This window comes from Delphinus delphis, chromosome 6, assembly GCF_949987515.2.
Source record: "Delphinus delphis chromosome 6, mDelDel1.2, whole genome shotgun sequence".
In the NCBI taxonomy this organism is placed as follows: domain Eukaryota; kingdom Metazoa; phylum Chordata; class Mammalia; order Artiodactyla; family Delphinidae; genus Delphinus; species Delphinus delphis.
Window position 1 is genome coordinate 38,667,632 of NC_082688.1, and position 16,777 is coordinate 38,684,408.

General features: G+C 44.3%; 1 protein-coding gene across 1 annotated transcript in view; it reads right to left on the reverse strand.

The window, feature by feature from the left end:
• Positions 1–7,236: 7,236 nt before the first annotated feature.
• The window catches only part of LOC132426614 (spermatogenesis-associated protein 31D4-like), a 203,268-nt gene continuing 193,727 nt past the window's right edge, over positions 7,237–16,777 (reverse strand). The window contains exons 6-9 of the mRNA XM_060013411.1: positions 13,265–13,421; positions 12,473–12,518; positions 11,836–11,896; positions 7,237–11,550 (exon numbers count right to left, since the gene is read on the reverse strand). Of these exons, the coding sequence (XP_059869394.1) occupies positions 7,269–11,550; positions 11,836–11,896; positions 12,473–12,518; positions 13,265–13,421 (4,546 nt within the window). The 3' untranslated portion in view covers positions 7,237–7,268. The remainder of the gene's footprint in view (positions 11,551–11,835; positions 11,897–12,472; positions 12,519–13,264; positions 13,422–16,777) is intronic.

Genomic DNA, 16,777 nt, shown 5'->3' on the forward strand with positions numbered 1-16,777 from the left:
TTTCTTCTTTGACAAACTCAAAGAAGGACTTTTGTCTATGAGATCCACACTTGATATTCTCAGTCAGAAGTCATCTGCCCAAGGAGGGCATAGCATCTGAGGCCAACAGTCACGTCCATGTCCCTCAGATGGGACCCTGTATCCTGGAGCTCAGGCTCCAGCCTCTGCTCAGAGGCTCAGCATTGCTGCTCTGATCAGCCCAGCACAAAGGAAGGCTTTGTTGAGTGATGCCTGACGTGAGAATGTACTCATGATCAAGCATTAGGGAACTCTGTTCTCCTGCAGAGATCCCACACTCTCTAAATAACCCAACCCAGGACCACAAAGTTACGGCAAAATTATTGCTTGGGATTTTATCCTGGAATCTCCAAACACTCAGATGGGCCACAGGCTTCAATTGGAAGCCTTAGTCCCCCCAGAAATACTGGCCCTGCCTGGCCTATGATGTTCTATCCTGTCCTTGAACTTCCTATCTTAGGTGTGTCTCTGACCCAACCAATCTCACTGAGAAACGTGAGCACGGGAACAAGAAAAGAATCATTCTTTGAGAGGCAACTTTTGGTTCCAGCTCCAACATTTAAAGAGCTTGGGAGTCATTACTCCAGTCTTTAGAAGAAGCAAAATCGGAACCAATTGAAAGTCAGTGACTTTTCTTGTAGCATTAGAGAATTAAGGTCACAGGGCAAATCACTCCAAAATCTTCATAGAGGGTGAATGCAGAGAATCACAGTTGAGGTCAGCTTACCTCAAGCAGGGGCCACTGGAGCCATAAATTGATAGGAACACTTAAAAGGACACTTTGACAAATCGCTAGAGGATGCCTGTGGGCTAACATGAGAGCGAGAAACTCCTAGGCTCATTATCTTAGGGGGGCCTCCACCTATTCATGGGTTTCGCCTGTGGGAACCCCACCAGGTTCTCACAGTGAAGAGCCATGAAAAATTCTGATGTTTCTGGTGGAGGAGTGTGGGAATGGGAAGAAAAGTAACAATTTTGAAAACATTCTGAAATATCCCCTGAATGTTCTCCATAACAGAAGCTTACTCAGCAGAGGAAAAGACTACCAGAGACTTATCCCACATGGGAGAAGGGAAATTATCCAACTCCAATTCCCTCTAGCCTTCCTATCTCTTCTAAAAAGTGAAAAGAAAGAAAGAGAGAAAAGTGGTAGAAACATCTGTGAATAACCCAAGGACACAGGCCCACTAAAAGATTTAATCATATCCCCTCCCCCCCCCCGCCCCGCCCCGCACCTTACTACCACATCAACAGGGCTCCAGTATGGTAACAGGATCATAGCCGAAGGACCTGCAAGGCATAGGCTCTATATAAGGAGGAGACAGGGAAATCTGAAGACACCAAGGGAGATTAAAACAAGGACACTATAGGAAATTGAAGTCTCTGACATATACAGCTACAGTAAATATTAAACACAACCAACACCTACCCAGATTAACATAAAACTTCACACTATTTAGCTTTCTTGAATCACACTGATGGTTACTTCTTCTATGAAAAGTTTTATGATTTTTTTCCCCATCTACTTTCTTACCTTCCACCAAAATTCCTGTTGGCATCTCCATACCTTTTTAAACAATGATGTCATTTTTGTTGATGTGTATATGTATTTATTTCATCTCCCCGTGCTACTCATTTAATAGTTGTGGCCCTTATACCTTCATTATTTAGATTATAAACTGCTGAAATTAAGCTGTGTCATTTCCTTACTTCGCTTGCCTGTATTCCCTCGTTGAGTCTGATGAATCAGTCTTGACCCCAGATACCTGATTCTCTCCCTCCCCTATGAGGAGGATACTAGTAATGACAGCTCCTTTCTTGACCTGTCTTCTCCTGCATCCACAGCTCCACTATTGTCTCTACCCAAAAGGAGGGTACATTTCAAGCCCACTCCATCTCACATACCCTCCTCCCTTGACTGCAGGAGGTGTATCTGTTCAGAAAAATCCCTCCACATATCTTTGTATCTCTGGTATTGTTTTCTTAATAGAAAGTCTGGTCCTGACTGTCCCTGAGGTCCCTAGGATTCACAACTGTAAAAACATCCTCTAAAGTCTGAGCAATATAAGCTCCACCAAAAGAATTTCCAGGAGAGAAGGGGTCATAAAAATGACACATCAAATGTATTCTTCAAAAAATGGCCTTGTCATAAAAAAGAAAGACTGAGAAACACTGATCCAGGTTAAAGGAGACTAAAAACACAGGACAACTAAATGCAGTCTGTGATTCTGAATCCTGTAATGGAGGTTTTGAAAAAAAGCCACAAAGGACATTACTCAATAAATTGACAAGAATGGAATATGAATGGGAGATTAGTTAAAAGTTTTATGTCATTGTTAAATTTACTGAAGGGGATAAATAACTGTACTGTAGGTAAGAGAATCTTCTTTTTCTTAAATACACAATGAAATATTCAAGGAGAAGGTGCATGATGCATGAAATGTACTTTCAAATATTCAGAAATGTATGCATAGTTTTCATATATGTGTGTGTGTGCGTATTCATATAGAGAGAGAAAGGGGAGGCAGGGAGGGAAGGAGACAGAAACAGAGACAGAGAGAGGAGAGAGATCTCAAATGGGTCAAAATGTTAGTAGGTAAGTCTGGATAAAGGGTACATGGTTTTTACCATCCATGCAACTTTTCCACAAGTTTAGTTATTTTCAAATAAATACATTTTAAAAATGGACCATTGCCCGCTGTCCTGGATTTTACCTAAACTTTGAGACTTCGGCCTTTGATTCTTGCAGCTACCACCATCACCATACCCAAACCCCAGAAATGTGTAATGCCAGCTTTAAAAGTTATCTCACGTTCTGTCCCAGGCAAGAAACCTGGGATCCTCTGCACATTTCAACAGGATTTTACAAAATGCTGAAGAAGAGCACCACCCACTCCCCACCAACAATTTTTTTTTAATTAAACACAATACAAAAAAAAAAGAAGGAAAAAAATCAACATGTTTACAGCACGGAACCCCTAATTTTTCTTATCTGGTGCCACCAGAAGACACCACCTGGTGTCTTCTGGCGTTTTGTGGTGTGAATTGGTTTGCCAGCACTTTGGCTGCTCTGTTCCCCAGTTACCATTCCTCCACCAGATTTCCATCTTCCAAAAATGTGTTGACATCTTTTGTCGTATCCTCTCTCCTTCTAGTCATCCTTAAGCACTTATTCTTTTTAAATCCTTTGTTTGAATAGTTTTATTGAAATATAGTTCACATACCATACAATTTACTCATTTAAAGTTGTGTAATTCCATGATTTTTAGTATACTCACAGACATGTGCATCACCACAATTTTAAAAACATTTTCATGACTTCAGAAAGAACCCTGTAACCTTTAGCTATTACTCGCCACCCTTCATCTCCCAGCTCTAAGCAACCATTAATCTACTTCCTGTCCTCTCTTGGTTTCCCTATTCTGAACATTTCACATGAATGGAATCATATGTGGTTATTTGTGACTGGCTTCTTTCACTTAGCGTAACATTTTCAAGGTTCAGCCATGTTGTAGCATGTATCAGTGCTTTTTAATGCCAAAGATATTACACTGCATGGATATACTATATTTTATTTACCCATTCATCAGTTGATGGACATCTGGGTTGTTTCTGCCTTTTAACTCTTATGAATAATACTGCTATGAACATTTGTTTACAAGTTTTTGTGTGGACATATGTTTTCATTTCTCTTGAGTATGTACCTAGAAGTGGAGTTGCTGGGTCACATAGTAATTCTATGTTTAACATTTTGAAGCGCTGCCAGACTGTTTTCCAAAACAGCTGCACCGTTTTTCATTCCCACAAGCAGTGTATCAGGGTTCCAGTTTCTCCGCATTCTCACCAACACTTGTTTTAATCTGACTTTCTGTTTCTAGTCATTCTTGTGTGTGTGAAGTGTTATATCATAGTGGCTCTGGTTTTCATTTCCCTGATGGCTAGAGATGTTGAACCTCTTTTCACCTACTCTTTTTTTTTTTTCCATCTACTCTTGCTTTTAATGGCATTTGGGGAAAGAGAGAAGATAAACAAGTGTGTTTTATCTACTGTGTTTAACTTGAAACACAATAGCGCATTTTAACTATGTGACAGGAAAAGTAAATATTTCTTGTAAATATTTGAAAACACATATAATGATGTCAAGTCTTTATCAACATGCACAGTTGACTACTTCTATTCTTTCTGCATGTTATAGTTACTGTGTGATTAAGGGAAAGCAATACTGTGCACTGAATTTGATCTGTAAGATTCCTTCCTCTATGGGGTTGAGGGAGGAATTCATTCAAATGACTCCTCAGGGTTGACTAAAAGGCAGAGCAGAACTGATTGCCAGAGCCTCTAAAGCACAATGCTTTTTTGTCACCAATGCTGTGTACATCTGTCGTGAATAACTGTGTACCACAGGTGATAAATATCAAAGAAATGTGAGAGCTTTGACATGGGCACATAGCATATGTCTTAAGAGATAGATGACAAGATGTTTAAATGGGCTTTTACACTTTAATCATAGCGTAAAAGATGGGATGTATCACACATGCCAAATGATAACTGTGAAAGCTGGGTGAGGAGTGTATGGGAGGTTACACTGTTCTGTCTGCTTTCGTGCATGTTTAAACATTTTTGTACTAAAAAGCTTTAAAAATAATAAAAGACGTAGAGTGACTCATAAGGAGAGGGAGGGAGCAAAACGATACCTGGCCAGGGTGATCAGTCCATCAAGACTAGAGTTTAGCTATCTCTCAATAAGGAAATTTCAGGAAGTGTAATTCCTTTGAGGTTGGGAAAGAAACTTCTTTCCATATAACAGGAAGGAAGAAGGAAAAGAGGAATGGGAAAGTTTTTTTGGTTTTTTTTTAAGGATTTTGATGAAAATTTCCCATCTCATGACTTCTAGCTCCTCTGTGAATGGTGGTTTGGCACATCTGCTGAGCAAGTGGAGATGGCCTAAATTTGAGAAAAGTGAAGATTTGAATAGCACTGGAGAGAAAATGGACTAAGGAAACAGTGACCTAAGTTCCATTTGTTTTGTTCACATGTAAGCAAGCATGGAATAAGAATTTGTGGAATGGATGCATTATTTCCAGGTAGTATGAGGGCTGAATTTATCATGGCATCAGTAGACTTGCTTGTGAGATTTAATCCAATAGTCATCAGCTACTTATGGGAAGGTATTTCTGGAAAAGGCAGAGATAGGGGATTTTGCCAGACAGGAAGGATTAAAGGTGATTGGATGGGGCCTATTTGTAGTGGAGCTTTTTAAATGTTGATAGACCCCCAAGCCTACCTTGGAGAGAGAGAAAAAGAAGACAAGAGCTTGGCGGATAGAGGAAGAGCAAGTGGAAAAACGACCTAAAGTTGAAAAATTAACAAGTAGTATATAAGCTGGAAGGATGGAGGATGAGGCCAAAGGGTGGAATGTCAGACTGTATTATTCCAGATGGCAGGAGTGTTCCTGGTAATAAGCTCTACAGTGTGGCAGTGACTGCACTGGAATGGAAGGAAAAATGAGATGACGTAGGAACAGGGAAGCTGGGTTATTGACAGGTCTATCCACATGGAGGTTAGAGCCCTCCACCACTCCTCACCTCTTCATGTTCCCCACCCTGGGCCCCCTCCACCTTTTGTCCCTCTCCCGGGGGCTCCGTGGAATCTGCCTTCTCTCTGTGACCATAAGCTTCAGATATTGTAGGATCAATGTCATAACTCTGGATAAGAAAATAAAATTAGTGAGAGAAGGCTGTAGTGGACATCTGTTTTTGGTTTTTTGTTTTAACACCCAGTATCCGTAAGTCTTTCTGGAAAAACTACCTCAAGTGCTCTCTAGGATACTCACCATATTTTTGAGTCCCAGTCTGTACAAGTAGAGTTGCCTTCCCTCTAGACCTCATTGTAAGGGTGGGTATGTGTGCAGCCTTGGCCAAAAAAAGGAGGTCCATGGTAAGCCCCCAAATGCCTGATACCCCAGTGCATAGTCTAGGACTCACCTCTGGTTCATGAGCTGCAGGTATCCTGGGGGAGGCGTACCACGGCTCCACCAAGGCTATTAATATCAGTGGTGGCACCTTCATCTTGACTGGTGAACTGTACACACTAAGGGCGATATCTTGTGTATTCCCACCAAGCATAGATGGAAAGAAAGCACCATGATCACCTTCCCCAAAGAGGGGGATGCCATCTTGATGACATCCTTGGAGATACTGTTTTAGTACTCAAAGACACCCCCATGCCTTTTTGATATAAGGCATCAGTGTGCTGTGCAGTTGTCTGGTCAGCCTCAAGGACATGGTGCTTGGATCAGATTGAGGAATGGGGCAGCAGGACAGGGTCAGGATATGGGAATGATGAGGCATGAACTTTGTTCCACCAGTAAGGACATTCTTTCTCTTCACTTTTTCTTACTTTCCCACTCACTTTAAGACATCTTTTGCTTACTCTCAGCTGTATTTTACTCTGGGAAGTAGGTGGCTGCCTGGTCAACATTCCTACCACTGACAGCTGAGTGGTGCTTTTCCTCCGCCAAAAAAAAAGTCATCAATTGAGCAGCCTGAAAAAATACCCAGGGAGGGGAACCACTTCCCCAGGGTGCCTTTCTAGTAAGGAAACCTCCATGTCAAGTTTAAAGTATGCTCTCCCGATACATTAACATGACCCACATAACAGATTCTTAAGCAGCTGCTGTGCTGTTCCTGGACCCTACGGCAACTAGCCCAGGGTCCAGCAGAGCAACACCTCCGCCCAAATAGTGCCATTCAGGGTTCAGCCCCCTGTAGGAGCCTCTGGTCACTGAGTTCTAAATAACGATTAAGCTGTTGTTTCTTCTTCAGCATTATTTTCAGAAAGTATACCTGTCCTTAACGCTCCTCAGGTATAAAAGACCTATCTTCCCTACTTCTCTAAAGGATATAAAACGTTCAGTGAGGGGGGGAGATGTGGGCTGCTATACATTTTCATTAAGGCTAAGCTAAGCGGCAGAAGACAAAGCCCATCTCCTCAAATTTCATCAGGGAGGAAATGGGCTTTGGGGCGGGGGGTGGGGTGGCGGGGTTCAGCAAGAACTCCAGAGGACTGGTCACCTTTTAGCCAAAGCCAAAGGAAGCAATCGGTAAGAGCTGAACTATCTCCTTCCTTTCCCTTACACATAAGCCCTGAGTTACCCAAAACCCATGCCCCCAACACAGTACACAGAAAAGATACACTATTATTAGATAACTATTTATTTGGGAGAATCAATAATCTCCACAAGGAAGGAGTTATTTCTGGATGGGAAGTCTTCCTCCCTGGGAATTCTGGAGAATTGTTTTCTGTCTGAAGAGTAGAGACCGATGTCCAAACACACTGCCTTCAGCAGTGCTGAGAGCAGCCGTGGGTGCCTGGCCAGCTTGACGCCTGTGGGTGGGGCTTGGATGGGGCACAGGCTCCCCGTGGGACACTGGTGGGAGATGTCTGTGACATAGTTGCTGGTCCTTGAATGCCACAACTTTCTGGGGGTGTCTCTTCTTATCTCTGATCTGTCTTGTACTTGGAGGATAACTCTGGCCAGCAAAGGTAGGACTTGATATTTGATGGCAGGACTTGACATTTGTCACTTTACAGGAGGGAGCCCTGTAGTTGACAGGATGTCCCTGGACAGGTTCTGTCCGGACCTGCACTTCCGCCTTTTGCTGAGTTTTCCTCACCTGCACTGGGGGAGGACGGGGCCCTTGAGAGCAGGTGACATCAATTGCATGCTGACACCCCAGTTTCTCCTCTAGGAACTTCCCATTGTCTGTCACGATTTTCTGAGCTTCAGTTGTCCCAGTAAAGGCAGCTTTACTTTTAACTAGGCCTCTGTTCTGCACAGTTGATATGGGGCTGCCCTTTTCCTGGGCATCTTCTTGACTTTCGTATTTTATCCCAGAATAAAGCCATTGCAAGAAGTGCATCATTCTTTTTCCGTTATGGCCTTCAGGAAGAGGCTGTCCCTTCTGTGATAGGGTCTGGGAAGACTTGCTCGCACGTGTCTGCCCTAGTACCTTCTCCTGAGTAGGGAAACTCTTCCTCCTAAGTTGGGATGTCCCCAAGCCTTTATCCCCTCCATCAAGCTCTTTTGCCTTGGGCTCCAGAGGGCTCACTCTCTTTGCAGTTGGTGGGAAGTTCTTATCCTGCTTAGGGGCCCAAGGTTTCTGCTGCTGCTCCATCCTGATTCCTCTGTCCTCCAAATGGACATGCAGCACCTGGGAAGCTCCCATGTCCCCACCTGAGACACCTTGGGCATGAGTCAGTGAGGCCTCATAAGTCAAGTTATCTGAAGCAAGGGATGTGTCAGTGGGTTGGCCTTGAGCCTGGCTATGCTCCCTGTTCTCCAGTTTAAAGTTTAACTCACGGAACAGTTGTTCTTTAAGGTCTAATGATTTAGGATCTTGGCGAACTGGTAATTTGGGTGGGGGGCTTCCAGTGGTCACGGTAGTTTCTGCTTTATTCTCATTCACATTTATCATTTGGGCGCTCCCTGGCTTGCTAGTTGTCACCATGTCACTAGTTTTTAATTGAAGAGGATCAGGCTCCTCAGCCGCGAATACCTCCCTAGACAATCTGGGCATGGAAACAGGTTCTGACTTCTCCACCTTTTTGCCCCATTGCATTTCTCCTTTATCACTGAAACTCACACTCTTATGCTTCGGCTCATATCTGGCCCCAGCTTGCTTTGCAAGCAGCTTTTGGGGATATCTGTTGGCTAGTTGAGTCTGTCTAGGACCTGCTTTCCCTGTGATGGAGAGTGAAACAGACAGAGGAGTCTGTCTGGCATCCTTAATTCTCTGAACATCCTCTGCCAGCCTACGGTTGACATCAGAGCGTGATTGTCTCAGGACCCTCTGTCCTCCTTTGCCCACAGGTGAGGTGGCAGGGAGAGAACGATCCAGGACAGGGGCTGAATTTGTTGTTCCCGCTTTGTCTCCATGGAGAGATTCAGAGCTTCCTCTAAAGGACTTGAAGCTCCCAGATTTGGAGTCTGCCTCAGAAATCACATTGGTTGAGGAGGGCAAGTTGGCATGAGACAAGGACTGGGATGAGGCATCTTTCAATTTAAAGATCTGTATGGATTCAAGGACCTTGCGGGGAAGGGCCCACAACATCCTCATATGAAACCTTTTAATATGGGCTTCCAGCATCTGTTGTGTATTGGAATCAACAAAAGTCAGGTCCTGGAAGGTATTCAGGGAGTAGGCCGCACCCACTGATGATGGCACACTTCTCTGTTTTGTTTGGGTGTGGGATTTCACAGAAAGAAGCAATGTTTGCTTGATAGCATGCCATGAATTATGCACAGTCCCAGGGAGTCGACCCTCATTTATTTCTCCAAACTTCTTGCTCAAATGTACTTTTAGGACATTTTGAAGTTGTCTCTGACCTAGACTCTCTGCTGACATCCTTGGATTTTTCTCTGAGAGACTCACCATCTGACTCTTTAGGTCTTTCTCAGAGTCATACCCCAGATCCTTACCTGAAGAGCTCTTTGGGTCATTCAACAGGTGATCTTTTGGGCCATTCTCTAGGCTGTGTCCCAGATCCTTCCCCACACCTTCCTCTAGCTGGAACATTTCTGAGCTCCTCTCATGGAAGCCTCCAGTTTGGCTCAATCCAACATTTCCATTTTTGCTACTCTGACCCTTAAACCCAGAGATCAGTGAGACTCCATTATTGCTCACCGACTCAGATGCCTCTGAAAAACCATTTGGAGGCAATATCAGTGACACAGACTCGTAGATTCTGCGGGGCAGGCCCCACCGGTGTTGGATGAGCCTCTTTCGAAGGTGATGCTCTAGTTTCTTCCGAACTTCATCACCGAGAGGAAACTCCCCAGGAAGGATGGAGATTGAAACATGGGCCTGGGGGGCCCGGTGGCGAGGAGTGTTAGGAGCTGATGGACAAAAGTCTTCCCAAGATCTTTGGACCACAGAGGGTAAACCCCACAAATTTTCCTGTTGTTTCTGCAAAATGTTCCATTCCAGCTGTTGAATTTCAGATGAGGAGAGAGACTCGGACTCATCCTGAGGTCTGTGGAAACTCACTCCACAGGTCCTGATCTGGGGTAGAGGATCAGATGGTATGACTGGGAGTGGAGACTGAGGGTCGGCCTGGGACTGGACCTGAGTGAGAGGTAGGGGCTGAGATTGAGGCAGGGTTTGAGGCAAGGGCTCAGGCAAGGACAGAGGCAGGGGATCAGGAAGCACTGGTGATTCTTGGCCTGTGGAGGCATTCGAGTTTCTATTGAAAATAAAGATTGAGGAACTGTCAGCCAAGACATGAACAGCAGAGGGCAAGGACTCGCTGTGCAGAGACGGGAGACCCCAGAAGAACTGGATATGTTTTTGCTGTAAATGGTCCTCCAGGGTCTTAGGATATGGGGGCTGCTGACGCACATGCAGCTCCTCTGATTTGTCTCTGCTGCTCCAAAAGGGAAGGCAGACTGCCGAGTCATGCTTATCAGCAGTTGACTCTAACATTTTCCACGAAGAATTTCGTTGGTAGTCTGGCCTAAGTTGTTCTGGAAAAGAATCTTTTTCATTTTCCTTTTCCTTCCACATCAGGAAATCGCTCCTCTTTTGGACTTGTCTCTCCAGGAGTGCCAGGACATCAGGGCTGAGAAATGAGAGGTTACCAGGCTCTACAAGGTTGGCTGCAGGGTCTCCCCCAAAAGAGGCCTCTGAAGAATGGAGGTCAAGAAACTCCTGATTGAAATCACATTGTGCCAACGTGGAAGGGAACGAGTCTTTGGCATGAGCTTGCCGCCAGGAGAAGTCTGCAATTGACAGGCTTGAATGCTCAGTGCCTCTGATTGTTGACACACAAGTGGATAACCCACCAGAGCTATCTGGAGATAAGTTCTCCTGTTCTGGAGTCACAGATTGAGTCACAGATAAAGTGCACTCTGGCTGTGGTGAAAGAGACAACAGAGTTGGTGGTGCATGATGACAAGCAAAAGAATCGGGGTGATTCATTGCCTGGGCCAAATCTGATAGGGGATTGATATCTTGGGAAAGGGTGGGGTCAAGAGAGAAAACGGTATCCGGAGACAAAGTGGCCTCTCGTGGGAGAACAGGATCTGCTGTCTGAGTGTCATGTGGTAGGAGAGGGGGAAAGGCAAGGGGTTGGGGTGGGGAATAGTCCACTGGGAATTCGGAATCCAAGGAAGGAAAAGGCTCTGGTGCCAGAGAATGACCCAATGGGGAGGGTGAAAAAGAGTCAACTAAGGGGGTCATTGGGCTAGGGGAGAGAACGGAGGGGGGCAGTGGGGAAGGCTCAAGAAGAGAGGCTGGTGTTAGGTCTCTTGGAGGGACTGTTGAGAAGGCAACGGACAGAGTAAATGACGACTCAGTCACAGGAGCTGTGGAAGCCAATGGGGACACAGAGGAAGTAGAATCTTCCAGGGCCCCTGGGAGTAGCAGCCGATTGATCTCAGCAGTTGCATTATTACACGCCTCACAGAAGGGGTCTGGACATAAGAGCCGACGAATGCGGGTGTTCGGGTGTTCATCGTGCTGGCCCAGGAGGCTGCAGAAGACAGGAAGTACAAAGATGCAACCAGGACCAGAATAAGGCAAGGGGGACCTGCTGGCCTGGCAGGGGTGGGATCATTTGAAGCCTGCTGCCTCTTCACATTGCTCCACATCCATGAGTTCACAACATGCTCAACAGCCCTCACCTCAAGGCCTTCATCACATACTCATTCCTGTGCTACCCCCTGCCATGACTACAGCAGGTTGCACTGAATCCCTGGAATTGCATAGAACATGCTAAGGAGGGATCAGGAAAGAAGGGGAAAGACTAGTTAGTCACCTTTTCAGAATAGAAATCAGCTTCGTTTTCTCCTCTATTTCTGTCTGGTGACATCTCCAACCTGAGAAACCAGGAGAGTGGGTTATATGTAATGAAGGTAGAAGCATAGGTATAATAAAGGAGTCCCCTTACGGGAAACCCTTGGGGTCTTAGACTCTGAAAGACCCAAGAATTAGTAGATGAGGTCAAATGGTCAATGATATTAACATGTGTATGTTGCTTCTTGTAAAGTACTTTCACATGCATTTTATCTCATGTGATGCTCAAAACCACCATGTGAAGCCCAGAGATCAGTGTTGCCTTAGAGAGGGATCTGATCATCCAGGAAGTCAAAGGACTTTTACAAAGTCAGGACACAGAAGTTCTGACTCTTGACATCTCACATGGCCACCTGTTGGGAAACACCCATTGCCCAGGTCCATCACTGGTTCATGCCCAGCGATGAGCAGAGCAGGGAATCTGAGCAGTGTCTCAGGCTCTGACTGCCCTCCCACAAGCCTCTCCTCTGAGAACTCTGGTTTCTGAGAGAAACTGTATCTAGCAGTTGACATCCTCAGAGATCAGGGACCTTGGATGTCATGGAAAAGGCAGGAAGGGTCACCCTTGGAGAGTTCAGCTGGGATAGGCAGAACCTTACCTTTCGGTGTTCCACCTTTCCTTCTCCTCTTGGCTCTGCCCTGACGCTGAGAACAAAAAGAAAAGAATGAAGGGCTGGGGCTCATTTCTCTCACTCCTCTCTAGGAAACTCAGATATTCATTACCCATGAATAATATGACTCTATTTTAATTAATAGAACTTTATGTTCCTTCCTTTTATCAATTTTAAAGGCTTAAAATGCTTTCGATTTTTTTCTTCTTTGACAAACTCAAAGAAGGACTTTTGTCTATGAGATCCACACTTGATATTCTCAGTCAGAAGTCATCTGCCCAAGGAGGGCATAGCATCTGAGGCCAACAGTCACGTCCATGTCCCTCAGATGGGACCCTGTATCCTGGAGCTCAGGCTCCAGCCTCTGCTCAGAGGCTCAGCATTGCTGCTCTGATCAGCCCAGCACAAAGGAAGGCTTTGTCGAGTGATGCCTGACGTGAGAATGTACTCATGATCAAGCATTAGGGAACTCTGTTCTCCTGCAGAGATCCCACACTCTGTAAGTAACCCAACCTAGGGCCACAAAATTGCTGTTTGGGATTTTATCCTGGAATCTCCAAACACTCAGATGGGCCACAGGCTTCAACTGGAAGCCTTAGTCCTCCCTGAACCCCTAGCCCTGCCTGGCTTCTTTCCCTAGGAGGATGATGTTCTATCCTCTCCTTGAACTTCCCATCTTAGGTGTCTCTCTGAGCCAACCAATCTCATTTTAAAATGTGGGAATAGAAATGGAAACAACAACAAAGAATCTCTGTTGGGGGCTCACCCAGGGCTGCTTACCTTTCGGATGTCTTTGGTTTTACTGAAGGTAGGTGAAAATGGCAAGCTCACCAGGTACCACAGCAACAGAAGAAGCAACACCAACTCGCACAGGACAATGAGGTTTCGGTAAATATCCAAGGATGTTGAGTCACAGCTCAGACATGGGTCAATAACGCTGTTCAAAAATGAGAGAACATTCCATTCTCTGAATCCCATTTCTGAACCGCAAGACTGCCTGAACACACTGAGCACTGAGAGTGCGAGTGCAGTCCCAGGCCTGCATCACAGAGCACTGAAGAGTCACAAAGGGTTTCTGAGTGTGGGGGAGGGGACAACATGGAGAGGGTGTGTCCACAGCCCCTCCCCCACCCACCAGTCCAGCAGACCCTTCCGCCCCTGCTGGGCCTTCCAGGTCCCTCTGCCCTACCCTGCCATCCTATTTTCCAACTCCATGCTTTCATGGTTTCATATATTTACAGTAATGAAATTTTCTGCTTGTCCCATCTGTAACCCAGATACTACCTGGGTCCCCTTTACTGTTTGATAGAAACTTGACTTGGGTCTCACCAACTCCACTGCCTTAAGTGTCTGAAATACTGTCTGGAATTTTTGCTTGTACCCACACATTTATACTCAGGATCATATACGTCCTTAAATCCATCTTTCCTATAGAATCTTTTCACTACACAAACCCAGTTATAAAGAACTTAAAAGTTCTTTTATCCTGTTTTCTAAATGTTGAATAGGGAATTTTGCTTTGTGTTGCAGTCAGCCATTACCATCTTCAGTCAGAGGGGCTGACTCAAATAATTAAAATGAATAATTCATTATTCAACATTCACAAAACTAAAGTTACTATAAAATAAATGTAAATAATTAAACTTAAACGAGATCTTGAGGATAAGTCCGTAGCACTTATTTTTCTGAAGTCAGTGAAACTTAAACTGCATAAAGACTTTTAGGACATGCGACACACACACACACACACACACACACACACACACACACACACACACCCTTTGACAAACCAATCTGGTATTTTCAAATCTACGAATAAAGTGTTTTCTCATTTTATTCCAATCTTCCATCTTTCGTTTTGACCCTACTTCTTCTTACGCTACCTAAAATACAGACAGGCCCTGCACTCTACATCAATTTTCTAACATGTGCACAAATCCCTGACCTCGTCAGTTTGGGCTGCCATACCATAGACTGGGTGCTTAAACAACAAACACTTATTTCTCATAGTTCTGGAGGCTGGGAAGTCCGAAATGAAGGCAACAGCAGATTCTGTGTCTGGTGAGACCTACTTCCTGGTTCGTAAACAGCTGTCTTCTCCCAGCAACCCTGCAGAAAAAGTGGGTGAGAGAGCTCTGTGAGGTCTCTTCTATAAGAGCACTAATTCCATTCATGAAGGCTCCACCGTTAGGACCTAATCACCTCCCAAAGGCCCCATCTCCTAATACTATGATATCATATTGGGCTTAGGGTTTCAACATATGAGTTTGGTGGGACACAAATATTCTGTCCATAACACTACCCAAAGGCTGTGCTAAGTCCTCTGGTGGCAGGGTGGGACCTAGGAATGTCAAAGCCTTAGAGAACAATCAAGTCTTGAGCAGCCTTACCTGATTATCCTTGTGGGCCCTGTAAATCTTTTCTTAAGTGTGCCTTGCCACAAAGGTTGAGAAGCTCTGCTCTATATAATCATCCCCATAAATGTTTGAAAATCAACTACCTGTCGTGCTTTTTTTCAGGCTCCTCTTGTCAGGTTTAAATAAGCCCAGTATTTCCCTCCCCTCTTCCTACATCTTCCTTTCTAAACTCTTTACCTTCATGATAGCTGTTCTCTGAACTGTCTCCTAATTTCTCATGTCTTTCTTAAACTGTGATGCCCTCTATTTGACACCCATGGCCTAGCACAGTTACTCGATCTCCTGTGAAAGGGTTAGACAGCCTTCAAACCCACAGAGTCTTCTTTCAATTATGCAGGAACAGGTAAGCTACACTGAGGATAAAATCTGCCAAGAGGCACCACTTCCTCCTGACCTTGATATGCAGCCTCAGCCAAGTTTTCATTTAATAAATATTTACTGCTGGAAACTAGGAGACACAAGTACCTGTAAGTCACAGCCTCTGTCCTTAAGGACCTCATGGTGCAGTTTTCGGGGAAAGCCCTACACAGGTCAAGAGTTACATAACGGCACAGGAGAGGTCCCCCATGGCATTTGTGAATTGGCAAGTGATCTCTGGAACAGATCAGAGAAGGGACAGATGCTATGGGTGATAACTGCTCAGACATTTTATGCTCCTTAGGAAGGTATCCCTGCATGCCTCTCCAATTTTCTGATACAAATTAACGATTCTTGGAGAAGATGGTTAAAGAAGAGCTTTTCTCTTTTAAAAGGGCACATGTTGGCTAGATATCCTTACATACATGTGTGTGCCTTGAGTGTAAAACTTACAAGAAGTTTCAATAAAAAGGCTTTTCCCAAAATGTTAATAAGATTCCTTTTCAGAACGTGGTAGAGCTCCTTCAAAATTTAAAGAAACAAAGGACTAAATGTACGGCACTTTTTTTCCTTTTTTTTTTTTTTTTTGCTTTTTGTACCAACCACAAATAAACTCCATTGGTATTTAGTAGGAGAAGTTCACAGCACTTATCCTTCCTAGACTAACATCAATTATAAATTTATTTGTCTACTTTGTAAAACATTTTGCTTTCAGCGATCTCAGTGGATTTTCACAAACATCCTGTGATGTAAACAGTACAGGTATTATTGTGCCCATTTTATCAGTGAATAAAACTGAAGCTCAGAGACTGGAAGAAACTTCCTTAGATCGTTCAGCAAGTAAGTAGTAGAGCCCTGACTACTAAATTCCCCACATTCTCAATGCTACTATTTTAAACAATATAAATAAGTGACTTCTTAAAAAGTATGCCCTGGTACTAAAATTAAAGTGGTTATGTGATTGAGAATATTCACTTTATCCATTAAATGATGCCAAATTTGGGAAGTAAAGAAAAGCTATTTTTGGCATCCTATCACCTCTTAGGTACCTTTTCCTTATCATTCTTAGCACCAGTATCTTGATGAGTTTTCTCCATTGCCCTCTTAAAACCTACTTTCAAGAACTCTATTACATATGACTCTCAGTAAGGTATAAATGAATAATAAAAGTTTAAAATGTCATCCCTCCCAGGAACACATTTCACACATTTTACATATGTCTAACCCCAAAGCCTTGTAATAAAGCTCTCACCTGAGCATGTCAGGCAGCCATTCTGAGGTGGCAGTGGTGGCTTTCAGTAGAATGAGATCTTCTCCTCTCCCCCCAATGACATCTTCCCAGTTGACCTTCGTCACCACACAGAAGTCTGGTCCCAGATTTCAGCGTGCACATGGTTAGATTATCCCCAAGGAAGAGTATTTTCCAACAGCTCTACTAGAATAGTACGCTGCCTATTGGAGGAGACTCAGTAGGGATAAGTCGTTTGTCTAGGATTGTCACATGTCCTCAGTGCTCTCG